This window comes from Rhinatrema bivittatum, chromosome 8, assembly GCF_901001135.1.
Source record: "Rhinatrema bivittatum chromosome 8, aRhiBiv1.1, whole genome shotgun sequence".
Lineage (NCBI taxonomy): Eukaryota > Metazoa > Chordata > Amphibia > Gymnophiona > Rhinatrematidae > Rhinatrema > Rhinatrema bivittatum.
In genome coordinates, this window is record NC_042622.1 from 81,582,347 (window position 1) to 81,607,592 (window position 25,246).

Below are 25,246 nucleotides of genomic sequence, written 5' to 3' on the forward strand. Positions count from 1 at the left end.
GTTAGTGAGGAGGGTGTTGATTGCGTTGAGAGCGGATTCCCAGGTTTTGATGGCATTGGGTAGGCAATCAGTTATGGGGATGAGTATTTGGACATCATCCGCATGTATGAAGTGTGTGAGACCAAGTTCGGAGAGGAGATGGCAGAGTGGTAGTAGGTAGATGTTAAAAAGGGTAGAGGATAAGGAAGAGCCTTGAATGAAAAGCATGAATTAAACCGTTGAATGGATCAAGTAAACCAAACTTCAAAATGTAACTTATACATGGCATACTTACTGTTCTCTTTTTTTTTTTTTTTTTTTTGAGAGAAAAAACTTGCAAATGGAACCATTAGTATGGCATGAACGGTCCTAAGCCTCTTAAATATTCGAGCTGAGTGTGTAAAGGTGCTGACTAGACAATCCCAATCCCATATTAATCCCATATATATTCTTAGGGTGGGAGTCTGGACTGATCCGTGGTACTACAGGAACGAAAATTAGCAGGTAAGGAATAATTTTCTTTTCCCTGTACGTACCCGGATCAGTCCAGGCAGTGGGATATACCAAAGCTTCCCTACGTAGGATGGGCCCCGGATAGCCCTGCTCGAATGTCTTGAGTGCCAAACGAACCCAAGACTGGAGATATAAACTATAGTGACATGTGAAGGTGTGTAACGACCACCAGGTAGCTGCCCTGCATATCTCCTGTGGAGAGACCACTTGGTTTTCAGCCCAGGAGGATGCTTGAGAACGGAAAGAATGTGCTTTTATGCCCACTGGAGGTTGCCGGCCAGCACAGATGTACGCTGAAGAGATTGTTTCCTTCAACCAGCGAGCAATGGTGGTCTTAGAAACCTTGGTCCCTCTCTTGGGACCACTCCACAGGCAAACAGATGATCCGATAATCTGAAATCGTTGGTAACCTCCAGATAGCGAATAAGGACATGCTTGAAATCGAGCCGTCTCAGTTCTCTAGAATCATTGTCCTGGAAGGATGGAAGCTCAACTAACTGATTTAAGTGGAAGTCCGAGACCAACTCACTAGTCTGGATTGGTGTAGCAGGACTAAAGGAAAGGAAATTAACAAGTATGAAATTTCTCCTTGCTGCTTGTTTGCTACAATCCTTCTGATATTTATTTCAAATCATACACTGAATTATATTATTCATTGTGTGACTTACACATCATTTCCTTAAATCCAGACTTCTGTACACAGTAGAAAAAAATATTCCATGCATAAAAATACGTTTGTTATTTGCTAACAATAGTTTAATTTTGAATGTATCGTCTATTGTTCTGTTTTATTGATTTGTTTATTACAAAGCCACCATAAACATCTGTTAAAAAGCACTACTTATTCCATTATCAAAAATATTCCACACCTCTGCGACCTTGCATGCAACATTGTCACAGCTGATGAGGTGGGTAAACATGCTCACTTCAAGGGTTAAAGAGCAATGCCTTTTCACACTTCCTGCGTAGTCCTACTCAGTGCAGGACAACCCATTTTATTAAGCTTGCACAGATTTTGCTCCTATCCAGTTACCTGGTTAATAATAATACAAAAAAACTTCAGTTCTGGTATTCCAAAACTCCAACTTTTGTTCTTCATTTTGTACTTATAAATAAAATGGGGTCCTAACATGACAAAAAAATTCATTCTTGATACCACAATTTCTGCTCTGGCAGCAATGACCTACACTTTTTGTTTTAGCTCTGATGTTTGTGATGTCAAATCTATAGCTAGAGGAAAAAATCCCAGGCCATTTCAGAAGGAGCTGTTGCTTCTGATTAGGAAGGTGGTGGGCCTAGTTGGTAGTATTACATCTGCCAAAACAGAAAGAAGTGATAAGTGTCACCAATGCAGTAGGACATCTCCAAAATCCACCATTAAAGAGCTATAGGCATCTATGGAGAGTGAGTGTTCTGGGACCTCCCACTTATACCCTCCTTGAGGAGTTCAGGCTCACCGCATCCTACCAGGTAAACATAACAACAAAGAATATAAAGTCTTACAAGAATAGCACAATTAAAGTAATATATTAACATAAAAAAAGTAGCACTACAATCCTTTTCTAGAACATGTGCCTATGAGATCTGATTTGGCAACAGAAGCAGAAAAGACTTGCAAGTTTCAGCATTAGTAGACTTTGGCAACTTCATGATTTTAATGCTGGTTTAAAAAAATAATTCTAATTTTATGGTTGAACATTAGCACATGACAACCCACAACAGTGGAGTAGAAAGGAAGATGGAGGCGCATTTTTTAAGGAACACAATGCAAGGATGAAATACAGCAGATATGGCACCAGCAGAGTCTAGTATGTCATTGGCACACCACTACCCTCTCTTCTCCAAGGACTGATATTTTTTATTCCTTCCTTGGTGTCCCTGTGCGATGTTTCTTCCAATTTCCCACCCTTCTCCCAAAACAACCTAGAAGGAAAAGACCCAGAAAGTGCAAACTCATTCTCCACCCACACATACTAGTTTCAGTCTTTCCATCTCTGAGGCTATAATTTTTCAAGAGTAAAATAAAGAGAGTCCCCTGGCTCATACTAACAGGGCTGGGCCTATGGCAAATGACCCCCTGGGTCTCTCTTTGGGCACAGCAGGATGGTGGTCATGCTGAACCTCTCTATGATGGCGTCCATTGTAGCCACACCACCATGGGATGAGTGATGCTGGTGGTGCCTAGGGCACCTCCCAGCTCACCCACCCCAAAATCTGGCTCTGTACTTAAAGAAGAGCTAATATATAAAGGTTTAGCTGACCTAAACCTTTAGGATTTCGCCTATTACACTGAGGTGACGGGAGGGATCTCCCTGACACCACTGCGGTGCCAATTACTAGAACCAAAGACTGGAGAAGTACGCATGGTTCTTACTCTCATCTGTACAACAGAGACCATGTTCAAATGCTTGTCTTGATCCTGGCAACAGTAAAGTGCTTTTGCGTTAGAGTTTGGATTTGGGTGTACACTGAATGAGGCTTTGCATGTCCAAAAGGGCTTGTTCTAGGTAGTGGGCCAGGCGTGCTACATTGGTATCTGCACAGCTGTTGAAGGCAGAGACGGAAAAGTTGATGTGGTCGTCCATGGGATTGTAACACACACCATATCCATCTGGGACCACTGGACCAAAACACATCACGAGGTCAGTCTGTGATGGCACCTAGTACATGAAACAGACTTTATTAAACATTTCAGACAGACATAATATGAAGCTCTGTTTACACATATCTTGGCAAGGACAGACAAGAAGGGTAGTTATCTGGTACTGTGTCTGCTCTTTCCCAGTACCTGCAGGGCACCAAGCCTACATTAGTACATCTCTTTACCCTAGCACTGTCCTGTCTCACCCTGCTGTTACATTCTTCTGAGCAGCACAGTACTGCTGTTATCATATGTACAATGTCCTGTGATGTGATAGAAAATAACTGTGCATGTCTATTCCAGCATTTTAAAACTGTAGTATTTCTGATCGGTTAAAAAAGCAAGTTTGCTTACCGTAAACCGTGTTTTCCATAAGTAGCAGAATAAATTTGCCATGATGTGGGGTGATGTCACCTAGCAGTAGTGAACAGACTCCTCTCCTAGCTAATAGAGCTTTTAGCTTTACTGAGCATGTGCAGGAACTCCCACACAAGCGTTGTCTTGAGCCTATTCAGTCGATTAAAAGGCTAAATCTAGCTAGATAGTCAACTCAAATATAGTAAGTTGCTATGGTACTGAGATGCACTCATACTGAGGATATGGCAAGGCTTGATTCAGTGACAGAGTAAGTAGGCTAGAAAATCTTTGGGCTCGCAAGAAAAAGGGTCCAAGACATTATGCTGATACCATATGGAGAATCTCTTCCATTTAAAACCATAGGCTCTCCTAGTTGATGGCATTTAGGCACATAATATGTCCGCAATCTCTTTGGGTAAAAAAAGATCTGCGATTATTGAGCTTTCAACATGCAAGCAGTCAGATTGAGGAATAGGAGATTGGAATGGAACAGACTTCCTTCCTTTTGAGTTAGCATACTTAAATCTATCCCCAGATGAATGGGAGGACTGCTGGAAAGTTGTATGAGATATGCAAACCAAATCTCTATGGGCCACGTTGGAGCTATGAGGATTAGCCGAGCCCGATCCCTTAGTACATTTTGCATTGTTCTAATAATGGAATCAGTGGAAAAGGGTTCAGCATTCCAACATAACAGGAAGACTTTCTGAGCTAATCTAAGTTTGCGGTAGAACTGAGCAAAACTTCTCCACTTTTCTGTTCTGATTTATATAGGTCAATCTTTGGAAGACTAAGTTGAATAGTGCGTTGGCTGTTGATTGCTGCAGAGACCACTGGTGTGGACAAAAGACTCTGTGGAGATGATTCACTAACATGTTGCAGATCCCTGGAAGATAGGTAACTTGCAGGACAGCATGTTTGATGTCCATTCCCATATCTGAATTGCTTCTTGGCAGAAAGTCCATGACCCTGTGCCTCCTTGTTTGTTCACATAAAACACGATAACTTGATTGTCTATTTGAATTAGAATGTTCTTCCCCTGCAGAAGATGCTCAGAAGTTGACAGAGCTTTATATGATTACTCAGTTTTTTTTTAATCAAAATGTTTATTATGGTTCACACACAAGTCCAAGAAACATTATATATGGTTCCAGGATAAAACAAATCAGTAACAAAACGTGTTCCTGGTATACATAAAAAGCACATAAAATACAAAAGTATAAAAGCATGTGACATGCCTCCCCACCCCATACTAGAAAATATATACCAGATATCTAGTAACACGACATTCTGGACCCTTAAGCCAAACCAACAAGGCAAAAACTATAACCTCCCTCACCTCAAGAAACTCCTACCCCCCCCCCCCCTTCCCTTCTCCCCAACATGGACATACACACAGGATTCAGAATTGAATAGATTGAAGATGAAACACCACCTATAGGTCAGCGTATGCAAAGAAAAGAAAAAGTAAAGAACAGTGACTGCCCATCCATGGACTGTCTCCACAAATCATTCGGAGCCCACACTCATTCAAATTTGTTCAAGCATTTGTGTTGAACAGCAGAGATTCTATATAAATATACACCTTCTCAAGCCTGGCTTGTGTTTCACAAAGATGTGGAACCCTTGACTCCCTCCAGAGCCTAGCTATATCACATCTAGCTGCTACACAAAGATGCCGAACTAACAACTGTTCATGCTTGCTCCCTTAAGTAATGGGGACATTAAGTAATGATATTGGGGGAAGAAGATCAACAGAGAATTGAAGTATACTCTCTAACTACTGGGTTACCTCTCTCCAATAGGCTTTAATATGGGGACATTCCCACCACAAAAGAATGAAAGAGCCCAATCCCTTCCAACCCTTCCAACAGAGGTCTGTATGAGAAGAAATCATCTTATGCAGACAAGTTGGCATCAAATACCAATGGTAAGACTTTATAACCATTTTCAATTATATTTGCAGAGATAAATACCGTACCCGTGGCTTGGAAAATAGCTAACCACTGTTCTGAGGAAAAGTCACTTCCCAAATCAAACCTTTTGTCAAATCATGGGAATGTGAAGGCAAATCACGATTTAAAAACATGATTTTTGAGAGGATCCCTTTAATCCTATCCGCGTTTTTACAGAGCAATTCAAAATAAGAGACTCCTTAGGCCAAACGTGTTCCTATCTTAGGGCCAGATTTACTAAGGCCTCTCTTTCTGGATCTATGGAGAAAATGCTTAGTAAATCAGGTCCTTAGTGTGTAGAACAAAATGACTAAGTTGAATATAGGAAAATGCAGCCTGATCAGGAAGATCATCAGTTGTTTGCAGTGTTGGAAAATTAACAAGCCCAGTAAGCCCCATACAGGTTCCCATCTTAATATCCCAAGTGATTGCCAAATTCGAAAAGCAGGATTAGTCAACCCAGGCAAAAAAGTGACAATTATTAACTGAGCAATCGATTTTAAAGCCATGTCTATAGCTTTTAGGGCATACCAAACTTTCCCCAGTGTTATATCCTCGGGCTGCCCAAGATTGACATTCATTGCTGCGGACTCCGGTTGGGCCTCACCCTGTTCCCATACTGTTGCCAAATGTAGTATGTTACCTGTGGTGGTATTCGCAGCTTGGGTCAGATTTTCTCCTCCAAAAGGGCCCATTTCCAGCGCCCGACGAATTTCTCCGCCTCGTGGAATGACCGTCCCATCCTCTCGCGTCCCAAGGCTCACCCGCTCGGCCTCCAAAAGCTCCAGCTGTAATCTTCTTGGGGTCAACTTGTGTGGGGATGATTCAATCTGCGCTGGATGCGTCGGCCTGGTCAGTGCGCCAGGGCTCAAGGTGACATTCAGGGTCAGGGGGCAAGTGTTCGCTCTTCCAGCATCCCCCCCAGCGACCAGCCCTTCTGGTGTTCCGGTTGCTCCCGCTAGGAAGCCCTCTATGTCCGGCTGGAAAGGGTCAACAACCGGAGAGCTTGATAATGCTCCCCGAATTTTCCCCTTTCGTTTCGTATGTGGTATTTTGTTGTAGATAGGTTTAACAAGAAAAACGCCACACCAGGAGCTCACTTCCCACGCGTCCTATCTGGCGGCCATCTTGCTCAGTCAATAACTGAAGTCAAAAATCAAACCAAGGAAAATAATAATTTGATTGGAACTTTCAATCTTAAAATGCAAGATCACGAGGAAAGACTACTCAAAGTGGAGTCTTTACAACAGAACTTTGTAAAATCAGAAATGGGAAAAAGAATGGAAAGAGTTGAAAATAATTTAAGAATGATGAACTTGAGAGTGATAAACTTTCCTGTGGTTAGATTGATTTTACTTGCAGAGCTGTTTAAAACATATATAAAGGAGATATGAGAGATACCAGAGTCAACGTTACCAGTATGCACTAGAGCATACTACCTTCCCCAGCCGGGTCGCGACGTTGAAGGAGAGAGTGTTCCATCTATGAATATTTCTGAAGTATTAGAATTATCAATAGAGTCAGAAATAAGAGAGAGAAAAGCTATGTTAGTTACTTTTGCATTTATATCAGACCGCAATTACATTCTGAAAATGTTTCTTAGGAATAGATTAGCTTTATTCTATGGGGCTCAGGTCTGGATTTATCCTGTTGTGATAAAAATAACACAGCAATGCAGGAAAGAATTCATTGCTATGAATTCTAGGGTTATAAGTTTGGGAGCCTGATATGTCTTAAAATATCCCTGCAAATGCTGCATTAGATATCAGAATAACAACTAGGTTTTCTTTGATCCTGTGCAATTAAAGGATTTCCTGTTGGGCCACCCTCATGATGTTCCCAAAGTTTATTCAGCTTAAAAGAAATAGGGTAGCTCATCTATCTTATTCCTGATTAAGTAATAATGTTTGATTTCGCTCTACATTCTCTTGCCCCCTAATTTCCTATATTTAGCTGCATAATCTGAGGTTTTGTTTTTTTTTCTATTTTTGAAGAATGATGTTATATATATATATAAATATGTCCCGCATTCTATTTAGAAGCATTGCATGTAAAGTTTGTGAAACTTTTGAAAATAAAGAATTACAAAAAAAAAAGTGACGATTATAATAAAGAGATGTGCTACAATGATAATGTTTAGAATCCAATTAAAAGAGTACGCCACCTATCCCACACAGAAAGGGAGAGCGATAATGATGGGGATACATCTCTAGCAATTTCCCAGGCCCATTTAGGCTGCCAAATTAATGAAGAGAGGTAATTTACCCAATAAGGCCTGTGCCAAAACTACCCAAGGTTTTGGGTTTTCCATGTGATGCCAGTCTACTATTGCCCTGAGATTAGATGCTTCATAGTACCAGGTCAAATTAGGTACTCCCAAGCCTCCCCTAGATTTAGGTAAAAATAAAACGCAGCAAATTAATCTTTAGAGTGGCTATTCTCCCCAATCAGGAAATATGATTCCATTCCTCCATGTTATTATAGATCCCAGCCATGATTATTCTCAGTTCTAACAAATTGATTTGATAATGTTTTTCTTGGAGACCCCAAGTTCCTTGGTTTGAAATGGTCCAACCAACCCCAACCTTTTGTGAAAGCATCTGTCACCGTGGTTACTTGATGGGGGGGGGGGCAGACAAAGTGGAACTCCTTCCTCAAGAACATGACAATATAGCCACCAATGCAATTCCTGTTTCATATTCTTTGACAATTGTACTTTGCTTGTCAAGGGCTAATTAGCTGGTACCAGTGACAGCAGAGACCTCACTGCATGTGGCGGATTTGGAAGCAGGTTAACAGAACTACATGAGTGCATGCTCCCATATGACTCAAAACAACCAAGATCTGTCTGGCTGTTATATGTGCTGTGAATGCAATAGATTGTGAACAAGAGATCTCAGAACAGTTGGTTACTCCAACTGAATAAAATCTCTTTCCGGCAGCAAATCTATCCATACTCCAATAAATTGTATTTTATGGATTGGTACTAGGTTCAATTTCTCGAAATTCACCAGAAATCCCAACTTCTGTAAAAGCTGAATTGACTTCTGCAGGGAGATTAACAAGTCCGCTTGGGAGCTGGCAATAACTAACCAATCATGCAGATATGGGAAGACTTGGATTCCTTGGTGTCATAAGTACACTGCTATTATTGCCAGACATGAAGATCTTGGAATGGATGAGAACCTGAAGGAGAGTTTCTGTATTGATAATGGGAAGAGTCCATTTTGAAGCAAAGAATGCCAGTGGATGGCTATGTGGGCATATGCATTCTTGAGATCAAAAGCACACATTCATTCCTCTTTCTGGATATAGGGAAGAATCATGTGAAGGGAATTCATTTTTAATTTCTTCTGGAGTAGATGCTTGTTCAGGTTTCTCAGATCCAGAATGGATCTCAGGCGCCCAGATTTTTTGGGAATGAGGATGTACTGAGAATAAAACCCCTACCCATATTGAGTGACAGAGCCAACCACTTCGCTCCACTGTTGAAGAAGTGATTTCTCTTTTAGACAGAGTTGCGTCATATGAGACGGATCTGGGTTGAAGGCTAAACAATGAGGAACAGATGGCAGCCAGGACAAATGTGAAAGATATTCCATACACAATCTTCAGAACCCAGTGGTCTGATTACTTTGCGCTTCTCCTCCAAGAATGCCTGATTCTCCTTCCTCCTGGAGAGGGTGGCTGGCAAAGATCAAACTAGAGAATAAAAACTAGATCCAGGTTTGGGCTGGACCTGTTTTATCACTTTAGGTTGACAGCATTTGCGCTGACAAGCATGATCTGGAAGTTGCTGCTGAGCAGGAAAATGCATGAGCTGGTATCTCTGAAAAGGCTGAAAGGGGCATCTTTGAAAGTACAGCCTTTTAAAAGTGTAGAACGAGCATCTTGAAGATGACAGTTGTTCAGGTCCCTTTGAGAGTGATTGGACTGTTACATTCTGTTCCATTATCTGTTCGACCGTTTCTCTGAGCTTCTCTCCAAAAAGGTGCTCCCCTAGATAAGGAATGTCTGCTAATTTTCATTGTATATGCTGTTGTTCTCAACCAGGCAATGTGTTGAGCTCCAATAGAAGCAATTAAGGTATGTCAGATAGTATCAAACAATTCAGAGACTAACCTAAGAAGGTGTCTTATGTACTCTTCTGCGTCCAAAAGTGACTGCGGATAAAAAGTTTGAATATGACAGGTCTTCCGAACGTGCTCCAGAAGTGCTCCGAATGGAGTGCTCCAGAACGGAGCGCCGAACAGAGTGCTCCAGAAGCTCCAGTAGTGGGCCAGAGGGTATTCTTATCAGTCCCTCTTCTGAGCCCAAGGATGTGGGAACACTAACCCAGGATCTTGATGATGAAGAAGTGAATAGGTGGGAGGCAACCTCCTACTGATCCTCTGAATTATCCGTATCATCTTGTGGGTCCCCAGAACCCAAAGCCAAGCCGAAAAGACTTTAGGTCCCTCAGCACGCTCTCTCTTAGGAGGATTAGACTTAGGAGTTGAGTCACAGTCACCTTGCCCCCCCCCCCGACACTTATTTTGACCAAAAAAGCCTTGTGCATCAGGAGAACAAACTCAGAGGAAAAACCATGAGAGTTATCAGAAGCATAATCCTGAGGAGATCCAACACTTGTGGACACCGCATCCAAAGGGAAATCTTCCCCTTCGAGGTCATCCTGAACCAGCCCAGGATCTGAAGCAGCTGGGAAGAGACACAGAGAAGGCCTGGGCTCCCCCAAAATCGTGGGAGACCACATGGCCAGCTGCATGGCAGCATCCAGAATGGTTGCTGACTCTCCCAAGCTGGAGAGAGAGGCCCCGGGAGAAGCTCTGGCATGGCACACTGAAGATGCAGCAAACAAATGAGGGGAGGGCCCTACCAACATGCCTTCCCCATCAGCAGCACTCCCGGCACATAAGCTGAAACGACTGAGTCACAAACACGACTCCCTGCAGGCCTGGCAAAGAGCATGCGGCATGACCAAAAATGCATGCTTAGTGCCTGAAACCAGCCTCTCACAGAACCGGTGAAAAAAAAAAAAAAAAGATGCTGGGAAAACTCGCCTGCTGCACCGCACCCCCCCGGTCACTTGTCCTCCCCGAACTAAGTAGTAGAAACAGCGGCAGAGAAATTACTAATTTTTTAAAAATAAAATTGTACCAGAAAAAAAAAAAAAAAAGCCAAAAGAAATAAGATATTTCCCTGCATCCTTGATAGAGCAGACAGGATCACCAGCGGGTCACAGCATTGCCTCATGAAAGCTGAGGGATCTGGACCTCCAGATGTTAGCCACACGGTAACAGGAGAGAGCTGAAGGTCACCAATCCCCACAGGAGGACCATGAACACAAGCAGTAGGCAGTGAGGGCAGGAAGCTGAGTCCATCTGTCTACAGTAAGGAAAACAAAATTATCAAGTAAGTAATTTTTTCATTTCCTAGCGTGTAGACCGATGGACTCAGGACCAATGGGATGTACCGAAGATACTCCCACACAGGGAAGGAGGCTGCCTGCGGTCCATACATGCAAAGGCTGCATCCTCCCGGACCTGCATTTCCAAACAATAAAACATGGAAAAGATATGAAAGAAGGATCACATCGCAGCTTGGCAAATCTCGATGGGAGAAAATAAACAAACCTCCTCTCATGACACTAATTAAGCCCTAGTGGAACGAGCCTTAACCTGAGCAGACAACGGTTTCTCAGCATCCACATACGCAGCTGTGACCACCTCCTTAATTCAGCGAGCTATCGTAGCCCATGAAGCTGGTTCGCCCTGCTTTTTCCACCATGAAGGATAAACTGATGATCTGACCTCCAAAAAGACTTGGAAACCTCCAGATAGCGTACAAGCCTCTTAACATCCAAGGAATGCATAAGGCATTACTTCTCTGCGTCCCTGACCTTATCCAAAGATGGCAAGGAAAAGGACTGATTCAGATGAAATTCCAAAACCACTTTAGGCAAGAAGGATGGAACAGTACGAAGCTGCAACGCCCCTGCAACAGCTCCTGGTAAAACACCTGCAACTCAGAAATATGACAAGCAGAACATACAGCCACCAGGAACACGGTCTTCAGGGTCAATAACTGCAAGGAAAGATTGCGCAGCGGTCGAAATGTAGGGCCCACTACAAAATCCAGCACTAGGTTAAGACTCTGCAATGGAAGCAACAACCACAAGGGAGGCCAAGGATGCTTTCCCTTTTCAAGAAATGGGCTACATCAAGATAGGATGACAAGGAGACACCATTCACAGTGCCTCTGAAACTTGTAAGAGCCGCATCTTGAACCATCAAGGAATTAAGGACCAATCCTTTAGACAACTCATTCTGCAAAAATTCCAAAATAAGCAGGATCTTAACTGAACAAGAAAGAACACCACGCTCTTCGCACCAGGCCTCAAACACTCTCCAGATCCGCACATACGCTAGAGAAATGCAGAACTTCCGAGTGTGGAGCAAAGTAGCAATTACCTCAGAAGATTATCCACTCTTCAACAGGTAAGCCCTCTGAAGGTCCAAACCTTAAGACAGAACTGAGCTGGATCCTGGTGAATAACCGGCCCCTGCTGCAAAAGATCCATGTGCGGCTGAGGACGAAGAGGGTCCTCCACCAGGAGACTCCGCAAGTCACATACCACGGATGCCTGTGCCAATCCAGAGCCCCATGTGGACCTCGATCCTGCAACTGACTCAGCCCAGCAAGGGCCACGGAGGAAAGGCATAAAGCAACTCATCTTTCGACCAAGCCTGTATGATAGCATCAATGCCCAAGGACCATGGATCTCTCCTGTGACTAAAGAAGCAAGGAACCTTCGCATTGCGAGAAGTCGCTAGGTCTAGGGACGGAAGGCTCCAGAGATGCACTATCAGCTGAAATGCCTCTGTGGACAACACCCATTCTCTGGGGTCCAGACTCTGCTGCTGAGAAAGTCTGCTCTTACATTGTCTTTTCCTGCAATGTGGGAGATCGAGATCATCTGAATATGTCTTTCCGCCCATCCCATAAGTTAGTCTATTTCCTGCGACACTTGCTGGCTCTTGGTTCCTCCCTGAAGATAGATGCAGGCCCAACATCATGCGGACCACCTGACCCAGAAGTCTGTGGTTCAACTGCAAGCACGCCAACCTCACCGCCCAGGCTGATGTTCCAGAGAGCCTCTTCAGTTGTCCAACATCCCTGGGCCATTAGTTTCTGACAGTGAACTCCCCAATCCTGGAGACTTGCATTTGTCATGAGAACCAACCAGTGTGGGAAGGACAAGGACACTCCCCACCTCAGATGAACCTCCAGCATCCACCATTGGAGCAGACAACAGATCTCCATCGGCAAATGGAGGTGAACCGAATAGAACTGAGACTGTGGGTTCCATCGAGACAACAGTGAGCGCTGAAGAGGACGCATGATGGCACCACTTCTAGGGTTGCCATCAAACCGAGCACTTGTAGATAGCTCCACATTGTTGGGAGGATAGTGTTGGGCGGGTAGTGTTCACCAACTGACACACCAACTTTTGGAGCCGCACGTCTGGCAGAAAGATCTTGCTCAATCTCATGTTGAATCAAACTTCCAGATACTCCAAAGACTGAGGTCTTAGACTGTTCTTGGCCAGGTTCACCACCCAACCAAGCTCCCACAGCAGGGAGATGACCTTATTGATCAGCCGGCTGCTCTCTTTCAAAGACTTGGCTTGAATCAACCAGTTCTCCAAGTATGGGTGCACCAGGATCCCATCTCTTCTCAACGCTGCCACAACGACCACCATGACATTGGAAAATGTTCCTGGGGGCGGTGGCCAGATCAAAGGGCAATGCCTGAAACTGATAATGGCGAACCAGCACCGCAAAGTGCAGAAAACCTTGGTGTTCCAAATGGATGAGAATATGAAGATAAGCCTCGGACAGACCCAGGGAGGTCGGAAATTCTCCCGACTGTACAGTCATCACAGAGCGCAAGGTTTCCATGCGGAAATGAGTCACTCAGATGACGGCTGACACTCAAGATCCAGGATGGGATGAAAGGAACCTTCCTTCTTGGGCACAACAAAATAAATGGAATAGCGCTCTATATTTTCCTGAGATGTTGGCACAAGAACCATAGCTCGCAGGAGCCTCTGAAGCGTAGACTCCACTGCCTGCTTCTTCTGTGGGGAGTGACAAGGAGACATCATGAACACATCCCGAGGAATGCTTTATTTATTTATTTATAGTTTTTATATACCGGGAGTTCCTGTATACAATACATATCACTCTGGTTTACAAATAACAGTAAGAACTACTGCCGGGGGCAGTTTACATGGAACAAATCTTGGAACAAATCAGAACACTTGATCTAAATAAATAGTAAAAGAACAAAGCTGCCGGGGGCAGTTTACATGGAACAAATCTTGGAACAAATCAGAACACTTGATCTAAATAAATAGTAAAAGAACAAAACTGAGTTCAACTTTAAGCATATAAATAAAGGCAATTGATAATCTTGTCTAAATAAGGCAGAGAACAATACATTAAAATCAAAGGACTGAGGTGTTAAATATTCTAGTTCTTAGCTCTCTGGGAATGCTTGCAGGAAGAGCCAAGTGTTGAGTTTCGCCTTAAAGGTAATATGGCACGGCTCAAGGCGGAGGTCTGGTGGTAGGGAATTCCAGAGAGACGGGCCCGCAGTTGATAGAGCGCGTTTTCTCAGGGAGGATTTTGCTGGCTGGGTAAGTAGTCTGTTTTGATATGCTCCAATGCTGAGAATGCTGAGAAATTCCAGCGCATAGCCTTCCCATATTACTTCCAGGACCCATTCATTCAACGTAATCTTGACCCACCTCTGGTAAAAGTGAGAGATAGGTGTCCCCCTATTTCCTCTTTCCGAAGGTGGGTCCGGAAAACCTTCATTGGGAAGATCGGGACTGGCTGCCACCCGAGCCCGCTCCTCTCTTGGACAGCAGGGATGAAAGGATCGAGACTACCACAAAGTCGAGTCCTCTGAAAACTTGGATTCCTGGAGGGATGAAAACACTTCGAGCCTCTGAGATGACCCCTCACAGAAAAGGGCACTGTAATTGCTTCTTATCCTCTGGTAATCGGGGAACTGGAGATCTGCCCCACTTACTGGCTAGCTTTTCCAACTCGCTCCCAAACAAGAGTGAGCCTTTAAAGGGCATTTTCATAAGATTAGCCTTGAAGGCTGTGTCAGCTGACCAATTCCGCAACCATAACTGACATCTGTCCGCTACCTCCGAAGCTACTCCTCTGGCCGAGATATGGACCTAATCACAGCCTGCGTCTGCCAAAATGGTGGCCACGGGTTCCATAGCTGCTCTGGAATGCACCCCCGAATCATCCACCTCCTGAGAAAGAAGCAAGCAAGAACATGCCACAGGAGTACAACACGAAGCAATCTGCAAGGTCATAGCCACTGCATCAAAGACCTGCTTAAGGATAGACTAACTCCGCTTATCATGCACAACCTTCAAGGCCGCTCCTCCCTCCATGGGGACAGTTGTCTGTTTAGAGACGACGCAGACAAGTGCATCCACTTTGGGAAAACACAAATGTTCCTTCACAGCTGGATCCAGAAGGTATAGGCCTTCCAATGCCTGACCCCTTTGAAACCATTCAATTCTTGAATGGCCTCCATAACAGGAAAAAAAGCAAGAGGCTTTATTGTAAGGCAACCAAAATGGAATTCTTCCTCTGCTCAGACATGGAATCTACCCCAGGTACTCCCAGCATCTTCAAGGTCTGGGAATCAGGGCCAGTAGTTCATCTTTATGAAAGAATCACAACATGGTTTGATACAGTTTCAAACCAGGAAGAATTTCCCCATCTTCCAAAGAATCAGGATCTGCCTCATCATCTGTGCCATCTGGGTCCCCACCTGGGAAACCTGTGGTCAACTGAGGTGTGCCACGGCACTTAACCATAGGATTAGAAGGAGGGGCCACAGACTGAGGGTCCTACCTGACAGGAGTGGGCGAAGTGGAGGACTAAGCCTGTACAAAGGCTTGCAAACTCTGAAAAAACTCCGCCCATGAAAAAGCAGCTGGATCCAGACCAAACCCAGAAGGTAATGGAGCAGGCCCAACTGAACTGCCATCTCCTACGGAAGAGCCAGTCAAGGGAGTACCAAGATCTAATGCACATTGCGGGGTCCTTTGATCCATTCCTGGAAGGATCCCCCTCGTCATCAGAATCGAGCCCCACCAGAGATAATTGGGGGGGGGGGGGAGGGGGATCCTCACACCCCCGAAACAGTCCTGAAGGGTCTGCAGCCCCTGACAACTTGGCCACCTTTCCTGCGCCCGGCAGGAGAGGGGCAGCCGACTTGAAAGGTGCTCCCGCTCCTAACTTTTGAGTAGGCTGGCCCCGACCTGCCCTCTCCACCACAGAGGCAGCAGGAGCACAGCCTGGAGCGGAAAAACTGCATATGCGCATCACCGTACATGCAGCAAGCACTCCCATGCACCATTACTGCAACCAACCACATGGAAAAAACAAGCAGTGCTGTGCATCAAAGCCGATCTTGCTCTGCCGCCTGAGAACTTTCATCCCCTCAGCCAGTGAGCACCTCAAGGACTCCACACTGCCTTCTCTGGCTGCTACACCCTCCACTCACCTACACTTTTCCCCCCCCTTTTTATTTTTTTTTCAAAAAAACAAAAACAAAAAACAAACTAATGAAAAAGTACGGGTACTTTCCTGAGGATGAAGAGCTGTGGGACTCTAACTTTTCTCCAGGAGGAGGGAGCTGGCCCCACCAGCTGTATACCTCCTGGTGGTGAAAAACTGAGCCAGGCAAGGGTCCCCGACCCCCTTCTTGTATTCCTCAATACCAGGGAGGGATAGCCCCACCAGGGCCTAAGCAACCTCCTGGGAGGATCTCCTGAAGTTCTCTCTCTTTATTTCTTTTTCTTTTTTTTATAAGACTGCAGGGGTTGCACCTCTATCATTTGCTGGAGGCAGAAAAATACTGAGGGTCTTGCAGGTGGCACACTAGGTTATATGCCAGCATCAGTAAAACTTTCTCTGTCTCCATTTGCTGGAAGGGAGGCAAAACCCAAGAGTCTGGATTGATCCGGGTATTTACAGGAATGGTTGTTTTCTTCGGAACAACTGACACTGAGGCATCCACCTTTGGAGCCTCAACAATTTCAGCATGTCTTCCGGTAACGGATATAGTTTGTCCATTGCTCTACCAACCTTCAAACCAGTCTCTGGAGTATCCTACTCCCGAACCACTAACTTCTTCACCAATTTATGAAAAGGGAAGGCCTCTGCCAGACCTCTTAAGCCTCTATGACTGGGTCCACCTCTTCCTGGTCAGATTCTTTCTGCGGTACTTTAATTCCAGTTCCTTAAGGCACAGGGAATCAGGGGCCACAATTCTTCCCTGTGGAAAAAATGAACCATCTTAGGATTGTCCCCTTCCACAGTAGGGGCTAGACTCCGCCCCTCATCTGGATCCAATCTCTCCGGAAAAGAATCCGCCTCCAGAGGGTCCTTTGCCGGAAGCTCCCCATCCACAGCATCCGAACGCATAGCCTAATTCAGGACTTCCCAACCCTGGTCACCACACTGGCCCACGGAACCTTGGGCCTCATTAGGCCATGGACCCAGTGGGCCCTCCTGCCTGGAAAAGCGGCACCCCACGGCCTTCCTGGCAAGATACACCTTATGGGGCAGTAGAACAAAGTCAGGAGAAAAACCTGTCGGATCCTCAGGATCCTTTGCCAAGAGGTCCTCATCCTCCTCAGACAAAGGTTGCCGGGTCCCCTGGGATAGAGGTGGAGGGAGATTCCCTTCTCCCACCACAGCTTCAAATGCAGTTACAGAAGATGACAAAGTGGCCACTGTTCCTGTGTGACCTGGGAAGGAGTCCGCAGCTGCACCAGCATCACCTGCGATCCCCCCATGGCATCATAATGCTTCCCCAACCCCTTTAGAAGTGCTCCCGAGCTGCCCTCTCCCCCAGAGAGGCAGTGAGAACAAAGACTGGCTCGGGAGAGGTGTGTGCATCGCCACACATGGAGCACTGGCTGCCACATGGCATAGCCATTGCCGGCTCGATCACGCACACCCCGACAGCTGCACAGAGGACGCCGAAGAACACAACCCTCTCACTACCAGGCCACCTACGATCTGTTTCACTGGATGGGCAATACTACAAAAAGAAAAAAAGAGAAACCCCCGCCCCCTTTTTTTTTAACTTTAAAACTAAGCACACTTCCCTGAAGTTGGACAGCAGGCTCTGGACGTCCTCCTGGGGGTGAGGGAACTGGCCCCACCAGTTATCCACCCCCTGTTGGGAAAAGGACCAAGCCAAAAAGGGTTCCCAATCCCATGCTCGCCCATCTCAAGAACAGAAGGGATGGCCCCACCAGGACCTGCCAACCTTCTGGGAGGAACTCCTCTTCTTTCCTAATCCTTCTCTAAATTATTTTCTCTCTTTTTTTTTTTTTTACACTAATTTTCAGATTGCAGGTTTTATACCTCTGCCATCTGCTGGAGACAGAGAAATATTGAGGGACTGCAGGTGGTACACCAGGTTATATGGCAGTGTCAGTGAAACTTTCTCTGTTTCCATCTGCTGGGTACATACAGGGAACGGACATTACCTTACTGCAAAAGCATGTTGGCTTCTTTTTGCCGGACATCTTGAAAAGTGCTGTTGTGGTGCTGCTGAGGCAGTGAGGGAATTGAAAAGTGAAAATAAGTAGATATTTGATGAAAAATACAAAGGATTGAGAGAAAAAAATACGGAGAGACTTGAATACACATCTGTGCTGTGCACAGCCAAAAAATGACTATGAAGGCTCACAAGGCAATGCCTGTGAAAGAATTCCTGCACATGCTCAGTAAAGCTAAAAGCTCTACTAACTAGGAGAGAAGAGTCTGATGCCACCGGATGAAGTCACCCCTCATGTTATGGTTAATTCAGTCCTACTTATCGATGGAAAAAAAGACAACAAACACCAATAGAACACCCCTGGAGCTACTGGTTTTAAATGATAAACACTGCCCTGTTACACTATAGACCTTTTCTATACAAGCATGGGCTGGTTTGAAGTCTGATCATAGCAACAGGAGCAGCAGCAGAATCCTCTAAAGGCACACAGGCCAGGACCTGAGCCAGTGCACCTTTGCTCTCAAATCCCACCACCCGTAAAGAAGCCAGGAGGGGAGTGCAGCATCATAGCTGTGCCCTGTGGCAGTGAAAACGAAGTTTAAACCCTTCTCTGGTTGCTGCCCTTACCTGACTAGTTGATAGTTTGAAGTGCATAGCCACAGCAAAGGAGGTATCCATAAACATTTCAGGCATGCTCACTAGGTCTTCAATGGCTTGGAGCTTCAGGCCCAGTAAATGCCTGTCTATAGCATGACCACCGATTGCCTGAGAAAGAAATACTGCAGGGTTAGTTTATAATCTAGCAGAAACTTCATTCCTACTGATTTCTTCCATTAAATGAAGAGATTCAGAAACTCTGTTTTTCAAGATTAGAGTGCAAAACATCTGCTTAAACTTGGAGTCCAGGGGTGGAAAGGAAAATTGGTTCTTACCTGCTAATTTTCGCTTCTGTAGTACCACAGATCAGTCCAGACTGCTGGGTTTTGCCTCCCTTCCAGCAGATGGGAGACAGAGAAAAACTCTGAGAGCGCCCTCTCTTAACCTGGTGTGCCACCTGCTGCTCCTCAGTATTTATTTATATCCAAGCAGAAACAACTTTATAGACCAAACCACTCGTGAATTAACCTAACCTTTATCCCTTTAACGAGCAGAGGGTGAAAACACAGAACTTTGATAACAGACCAAAGAATGGCCTTAAATGGTTAGGACAAGTCTATAACACTTCAGGAAAGACTAGAAAACATAGAACAGTTCGAGGGGCTCTTCCTTCTACACCCTTCAACCCCACAGTGGGTGGGCATCTGGACCGATCAGTGGTACTACAGGAACGAAAATTAGCAGGTAAGAACCAATTTTCCTTTCCCTGCACGTACCTGGATTAGTCAAGACTGCTGAGATGTACCCAAGCTTCTTCTAAACAGGGTGGGACTGCGTGAGTCCAGCTCGAATGACACTGGCCCCAAAATTGCAGGCGTCCGCCTGCTGGTCGTCCAAACAGTAGTGTCGAGCAAAAGTGTGCAAAGAATTCCAGGTAGCTGCCCTGCAGATTTCCTGTGGGGAGACCAGTTGGCATTCTGCCCAGGAGGCCGCCTGTGCTCAAGTAGAATGAGCTTTCAGCCTTTCTGGAATTGAGCAAACATGACAGATAAATGCTGATGCAATGGATTCCTTTAACCAACAAGCAATAGTGGCTTTAGACGCCTTTTGTCCTTTCTTCGTGCCATGCCATAAAACAAAAAGATGATCCGATAAACGGAATTCGTTGGTAGCCTCCAGATAGTGTAACAAAGCCCGTCTGACATCCGGATGCTTCAACTCTCTAGAATGAGGATCCTTCAACTCCACATCCATAAAAGCCAATTCAATTCAAATTCAATTCAAATGAAAAGTAGATACCACTTTTGGCAAAAAGGATGTAACCGCTCGAAGCGAAACTCCAGAGTCCGAGATGTGCAGGAAAGATTCCCTACAGGATAGGGCCTGAATCTTCGACACCCTTCTGGCCGAACAGATTGCCACCAGAAACACTACCTTCAACGTGAGAACCTTCAAAATAGTCCTCTTAATAGGTTTGAAGGGTGCTTCGCACAAAGCCCGGAGAACCAAGTTCAAGTTCCAGGAGGGACATAACTGTTGAGTCGGCAGTCGCAGATGCTTCACTCTGCGAAGAAACTGTGTAACATCAGAGAAGAGCCCTGGATCTGGCCCCGCAGGCATCACAAAGTGGCGATCTGGGCTTTGAGGGAATTAAAAGACAACCCTTTCTGAAGCCCATCTTACAGGAAGGAAAGGACCAAGGGAACCGAGGCTTTCCGAGGATCCACCCCCCAAGGCTGACACCAGGACTCAAAGACCTTCCAAACACGAACATAGGCCAGGGAGGTAGAAACCTTCCAAGCTCCTTGTAGAGTAGAGATCACCTCATCCTGATATCCCTTCTTCCACAACTTGCGCCTTTCAAAAGCCAGGCTGCAAGACAAAAGCGAGCTGCCTGATCGAAAAATATGGGACCCTGTCAAAGAAGGTGATGACTCAACCGTAGGGGTCCCTCCACATACAGGAGATCTGCGAACCATGGTCGGCGTGGCCACTCTGGAGCTATGAGAATGACTTGGCCCAGGTGAAGTTCGATCCTCCTGATCACCTTTCCCACCAGTGGCCATGGAGGGAATACATAAAGTAGAACGTTGTGCGGCCAGGGAACCACCAGAGCATTAACTCCTTCCACGCCGTGATCTCTCCTGTGACTGAAGTAGCGCGAAGCCTTGGTATTTACGTGGGTCGCCATGAGATCCACGTGAGGCTTGCCCCACCGGCGCGATATCAGCCGCATGGCATCATTGGACAGCTCCCATTCCCCCGGGTCTAGCTGGTGGCAACTGAGGAAGTCTGTTGGTCGCCCTCGCAATGTGCGATGCCACCAACATCTCTAGATGGCGCTCTGCCCAGGCCATCAACAGACCCGCTTCTAGAGTTACAGGGCGACTTCTTGTTCCTCCTTGCCAGTTGATATAGTCCACTGTCATCGCACTGTCCGACAGAACTCGAACTGCCTGGTAGCACAGAAGGGGGAGGAAACACTCCAGAGCCAAGCGAACAGCCCTTGTCTCGAGGCGATTGATTGACCAGGATGCCTCCTCCGGAGCCAACTGGCCCTGCACTGACCAATCCTGACACACTGCTCCCCAGCCGGAGAGGCTGGCATCGGTCGTCACCACCATCCACAGGGGTATTTCAAGATCCACGCCATGCTCCAAGTGCTGTTGCACCAGCCACCATGACAGACATAAGAACATGCCATACTGGGTCAGACCAAGGGTCCATCAAGCCCAGCATCCTGTTTCCAACAGTGGCCAATCCAGGCCATAAGAACCTGGCAAGTACCCAAAAACTGGACCTGGCAACGTCTGTATGTGGTAACAGGAGACAGAACTCCTCCGAGAGCGGATTCCAATGAGACAATAAAGCCACTTGCAGAGGCCTCAAAAGCGCAAAGGCCCAACTCCAAGGTTGATGCCATGGAACCAAGGATTTGCAAGTAATCCCAGACTCTGGTCACGGAGGCTCGCAGCAGAGATTGCACTTGACCATGCAATTTGATGATTCTGTCCCCAGAAAGGAAGACCTTGACCACTTGAGTGTCAAAACAGGCTCCCAAAAACTCCAGGACCTGGAAGGGGACAAGATGACTCTTGGCGAGGTTGACCACCCAACCCAAGGAGCGCAGGCAGCTTAAGACCATTTCCACAGCTTGCGAGCATAGGGCTGCCGATTTCGCCCGAATGAGCCAGTCGTCCAGATAGGGATGCACCAGCACTCCCTCCTTCCATAAGGATGCCGCCGCCACCACCACCATTACTTTGGTGAAAGTCCGTGGAGCTGTGGCAAGGCCAAATGGCAGGGCACAAAACTGGAAATGCTGTCAGAGGATCATAAATCTGAGGAACTTCTGGTGGTCCCGTCGAATGCCTATGTGTAGATAGGCTTCTGTCAGGTCTAAGGACACCAGGTATTCGCCCTTTCGCATGGCAGCAATGACCAACCAGAGTGTCTCCATGCGGAAACGAGGCACCTTGAGGGCTACATTGACCTTCTTCAAATCCACGATGGGCTGAAAAGTTCCTTCCTTTTTGGGGACGATGAAATAGATGGAATAACGTCCCTTCCCCTGCTCCGCTTGAGGAACCAGTATGATAGCCCCCAGACTCTGGAGACGACTCATGGGCTGGCGAACGATTAACTCTTTTGCTGGGGACCCACAAGGGGACACCAGAAAAAGGCCTTGGAGCGGGTGAGCAAATTCTAACATGTAGCCGTGTTCTATCACACTGAGGACCCATTGGTCTGACATGATATGGACCCCTCCTGGAGAAAGAGAGACAGCTGCCCCCTTATCACAAGATCCACGGAGTGGATTGGCCTTGATCCCCATGGTGCCCTGTCTGGCTCCGTCCTGAAGCGTGTGACGTCCACAGTAGGCTGGGGGACCAAGACTGGAATCTCGCCAAGGCTTGTCTGTTGCCTGTGTTCTGAGCCCTGCTCTGACGAAAACACCTCTGCCCCCGAATCAGAGGGCAGGTGGAGAAGGCGGCTTTCTGGCCTTTTGGCCTATCCTCTGGCAGCTTGTGGACCTTATTTTCGCCCAAATTCTTGATCAGCTGCTCCAGGTCTTCTCCAAGCAGAAGCCTGCCCTTAAAAGGAAGAGCCCCCAGCTGCGCTTTAGAAGATACACCCGCAGACCAATTCCGCAGCCACAGAAGCCTCTGGGCTGATACTGCCGACACCATAGTTCGTGACGAAGTGCGAAGTCAGTCATAAATTGCATCCTACCCATATGCCACTGTGGCCTCCAGCCGTTCGGCTTGCTTTGCCTCTGAAGGCGCTAGATCTTTGGCACTCTACAACTGCTATACCCAGCGCAGTCTCGCCTGGAGCATGTAACTGCTGCAGACCGCAGACGAATGCCCAGGACACACCCTTCAAAAATCCTCTTGAGGTAACCTTCCAATTTGCAATCTTGCAAATCCTTCAAAGCTGCTGCCCCTGCTACAGTCATCCACTTAGTAACCACGGAGACTGACGAATCCACCTTAGGACTCCGCAGCAACTCTAACACATCCTCAAGCAACGGATACAACTTGTCCATAGCCCTGCTGACCTTGAGGCCTGTCTCCGGGGAATCCCACTCCCGGAGTATCATCTGCCTCAGCATAGCGTGCAAGGGGAAAGTTCAAGCAGGACCGCGCAAGCCCATGAGGACAGGATCTACCGTGTCTGGACCTGGTTTAGAGTTAGGGTCCGCGATGCCCAGCTCCGCCAGGACATAGGGAATCAAAGGCGCCAGTTCATCCCTCTGAAATAAGCAGACCACCTTAGGGTTGTCCCCCTCCACCGGAGGGATCTGGTCAGACGTGGCGCCAATGTCTGGAACGCTGGGAGAAGGGGTGGGGACCACCGGCCCCTCCCCCTGGTCTGAATCGTTGGAAGAGGACTCCTGGGTGGACCACTGTGCCACTGGAGTCTGAACCAGAAGAATTCTCATTGCCACCGGCGTTTCCTCCCTTCTAGGTACCTTACGCGGCAGACCGACAGGCCCCTGCAGAGGACAGGGCCCCCTTTTTTTTCGAACTGCTGGCCAGGAAGGTCTGGTGCATCAACAGTATAAATTGTGCAGAAAACAGCGTAGGCACTGCAGAAATGCCCTCTAAAGGGTCAGGATCCACATCAGGGGAGTCCCTCATGGCTCCCCAAACCGCCATGGGGCTGGAATCAGCTGGAGGGAGATCCTCTCCTTCCAAACGCTCTTTCCTCCGCGGCACGAAAAGCGCCCAAAATGGCTGCCGTTTCTGCGCTAAGCGGGAACGATCAATCGGGGCCTCCCATGCAGCAAGCAGCCTCCCGGCGCTGCTGTAGATCTGCCGCCGCAGCCCAGCTGGAACAACCCTCCCCGCTGGGGAGGTACTGGCTCCAAACCCCCAACGTTGTCCGGCTGGAGAGCCAATTGCCGCAGCAGGAGCACCGGCTCGTGTGTGGCATGATGAGAAGAAAAACACCGTGGGGCAGCAGCCTGCCGGCATGGGAGAAAGACAAAAAAAAAAAAAAGAACAGGGATCCCCACCGTGCTCTCGGGCTCGAAATAGCTCCTGCACTGCCTGCTGCTGAGGGAGAGCCCAAGATCCTCCCCACACAGTAATCTCTACATTTTTTTTAAAACTTTGGACAGAGACCAAAAAATTCAATATACTTTCCTGAAGAGGCTGAGGAAGAGGAGCGTAGGAGGAGGGAGGGGGATGGATCACCAGCTATCACCCCAACAGCAGACTCGGGGACAAAGATCGGTGTTCCCAACCCCTGCTCGTCCAAATGCCTACGATCAGGGAGGATGGTCCCACCAAGACCTCACAACCTTCTGGGAGACTCCCAAGATGAGAGAAACTTTATTTTTGCTTGGATTAGAACCACAGGTTTTGCACCACCTCCATCTGCTGGGGACAGTGAAATACTGAGGAGCAGCAGGTGGCACACCAGGTTAAGAGAGGGCGCTCTTAAGTTTTTCTCTGTCTCCATCTGCTGGAAGGGAGGCAAATCCCAGCAGTCTGGACTGATCCAGGTACGTACAGGGAAAGCTACCTTTCCATAAGCCAAAGTAATGGATGGCTTGTGATCAGACAGAGGAGGAACTTCATGGATGAGTGCAAGGCTATAATGTTCCATGGAGCAAAGGGGATGGGCGGCGTGTCCTGGAGATGTGCATGGATGCAGAAAAGCTTGTTCTAGCATTAAAATGGGGGTAGGATATGCAAGTTTAGACACAAGACATGCACTGTAGGAGTTACTCCAGCCATACAGCATTAGGCTGGGCATCTTTATTTACTGAATTATTTTTTTTGGGAAGAGTGGGTGGCACAGGATAGTGGTGTTTCTCAGGGATTAGTCCTTGGACCAGCTCTTTTCAACATTTTCATGAGCGACATAGCTGAAGGATTTTCAGGAAAGGATTTTTTTTTTTTACTGATATCAAAATCTACAACAGGGTGGACATCCCAAACTTGTAGGAAACATGAGGGATATAGCAAAGCTCAAGGAATGGTCTAGGGACTGGCAACTAAGATTTAATGCTCAAAAAAGCAGAGTAATGCATTTAGTATTCAACAACCCAAGGGAGAGGTACAGTATCGGAGGTGAA

General features: G+C 46.7%; 1 protein-coding gene across 3 annotated transcripts in view; it reads right to left on the reverse strand.

Annotated features, from left to right (window-relative positions):
* Positions 1-1,085: 1,085 nt before the first annotated feature.
* The window catches only part of CRAT (carnitine O-acetyltransferase), a 185,261-nt gene continuing 161,100 nt past the window's right edge, over positions 1,086-25,246 (reverse strand). For 2 of the 3 annotated variants that reach the window (XM_029612038.1, XM_029612039.1), the window contains 2 exons: positions 18,688-18,825; positions 1,086-3,152 (listed from right to left, as the gene is read on the reverse strand). In XM_029612038.1, coding sequence (XP_029467898.1) covers positions 2,937-3,152; positions 18,688-18,825 — 354 coding nt within the window. In that variant the 3' untranslated portion in view covers positions 1,086-2,936. The remainder of the gene's footprint in view (positions 3,153-18,687; positions 18,826-25,246) is intronic. The other variant, XM_029612040.1, reaches the window with a different exon arrangement.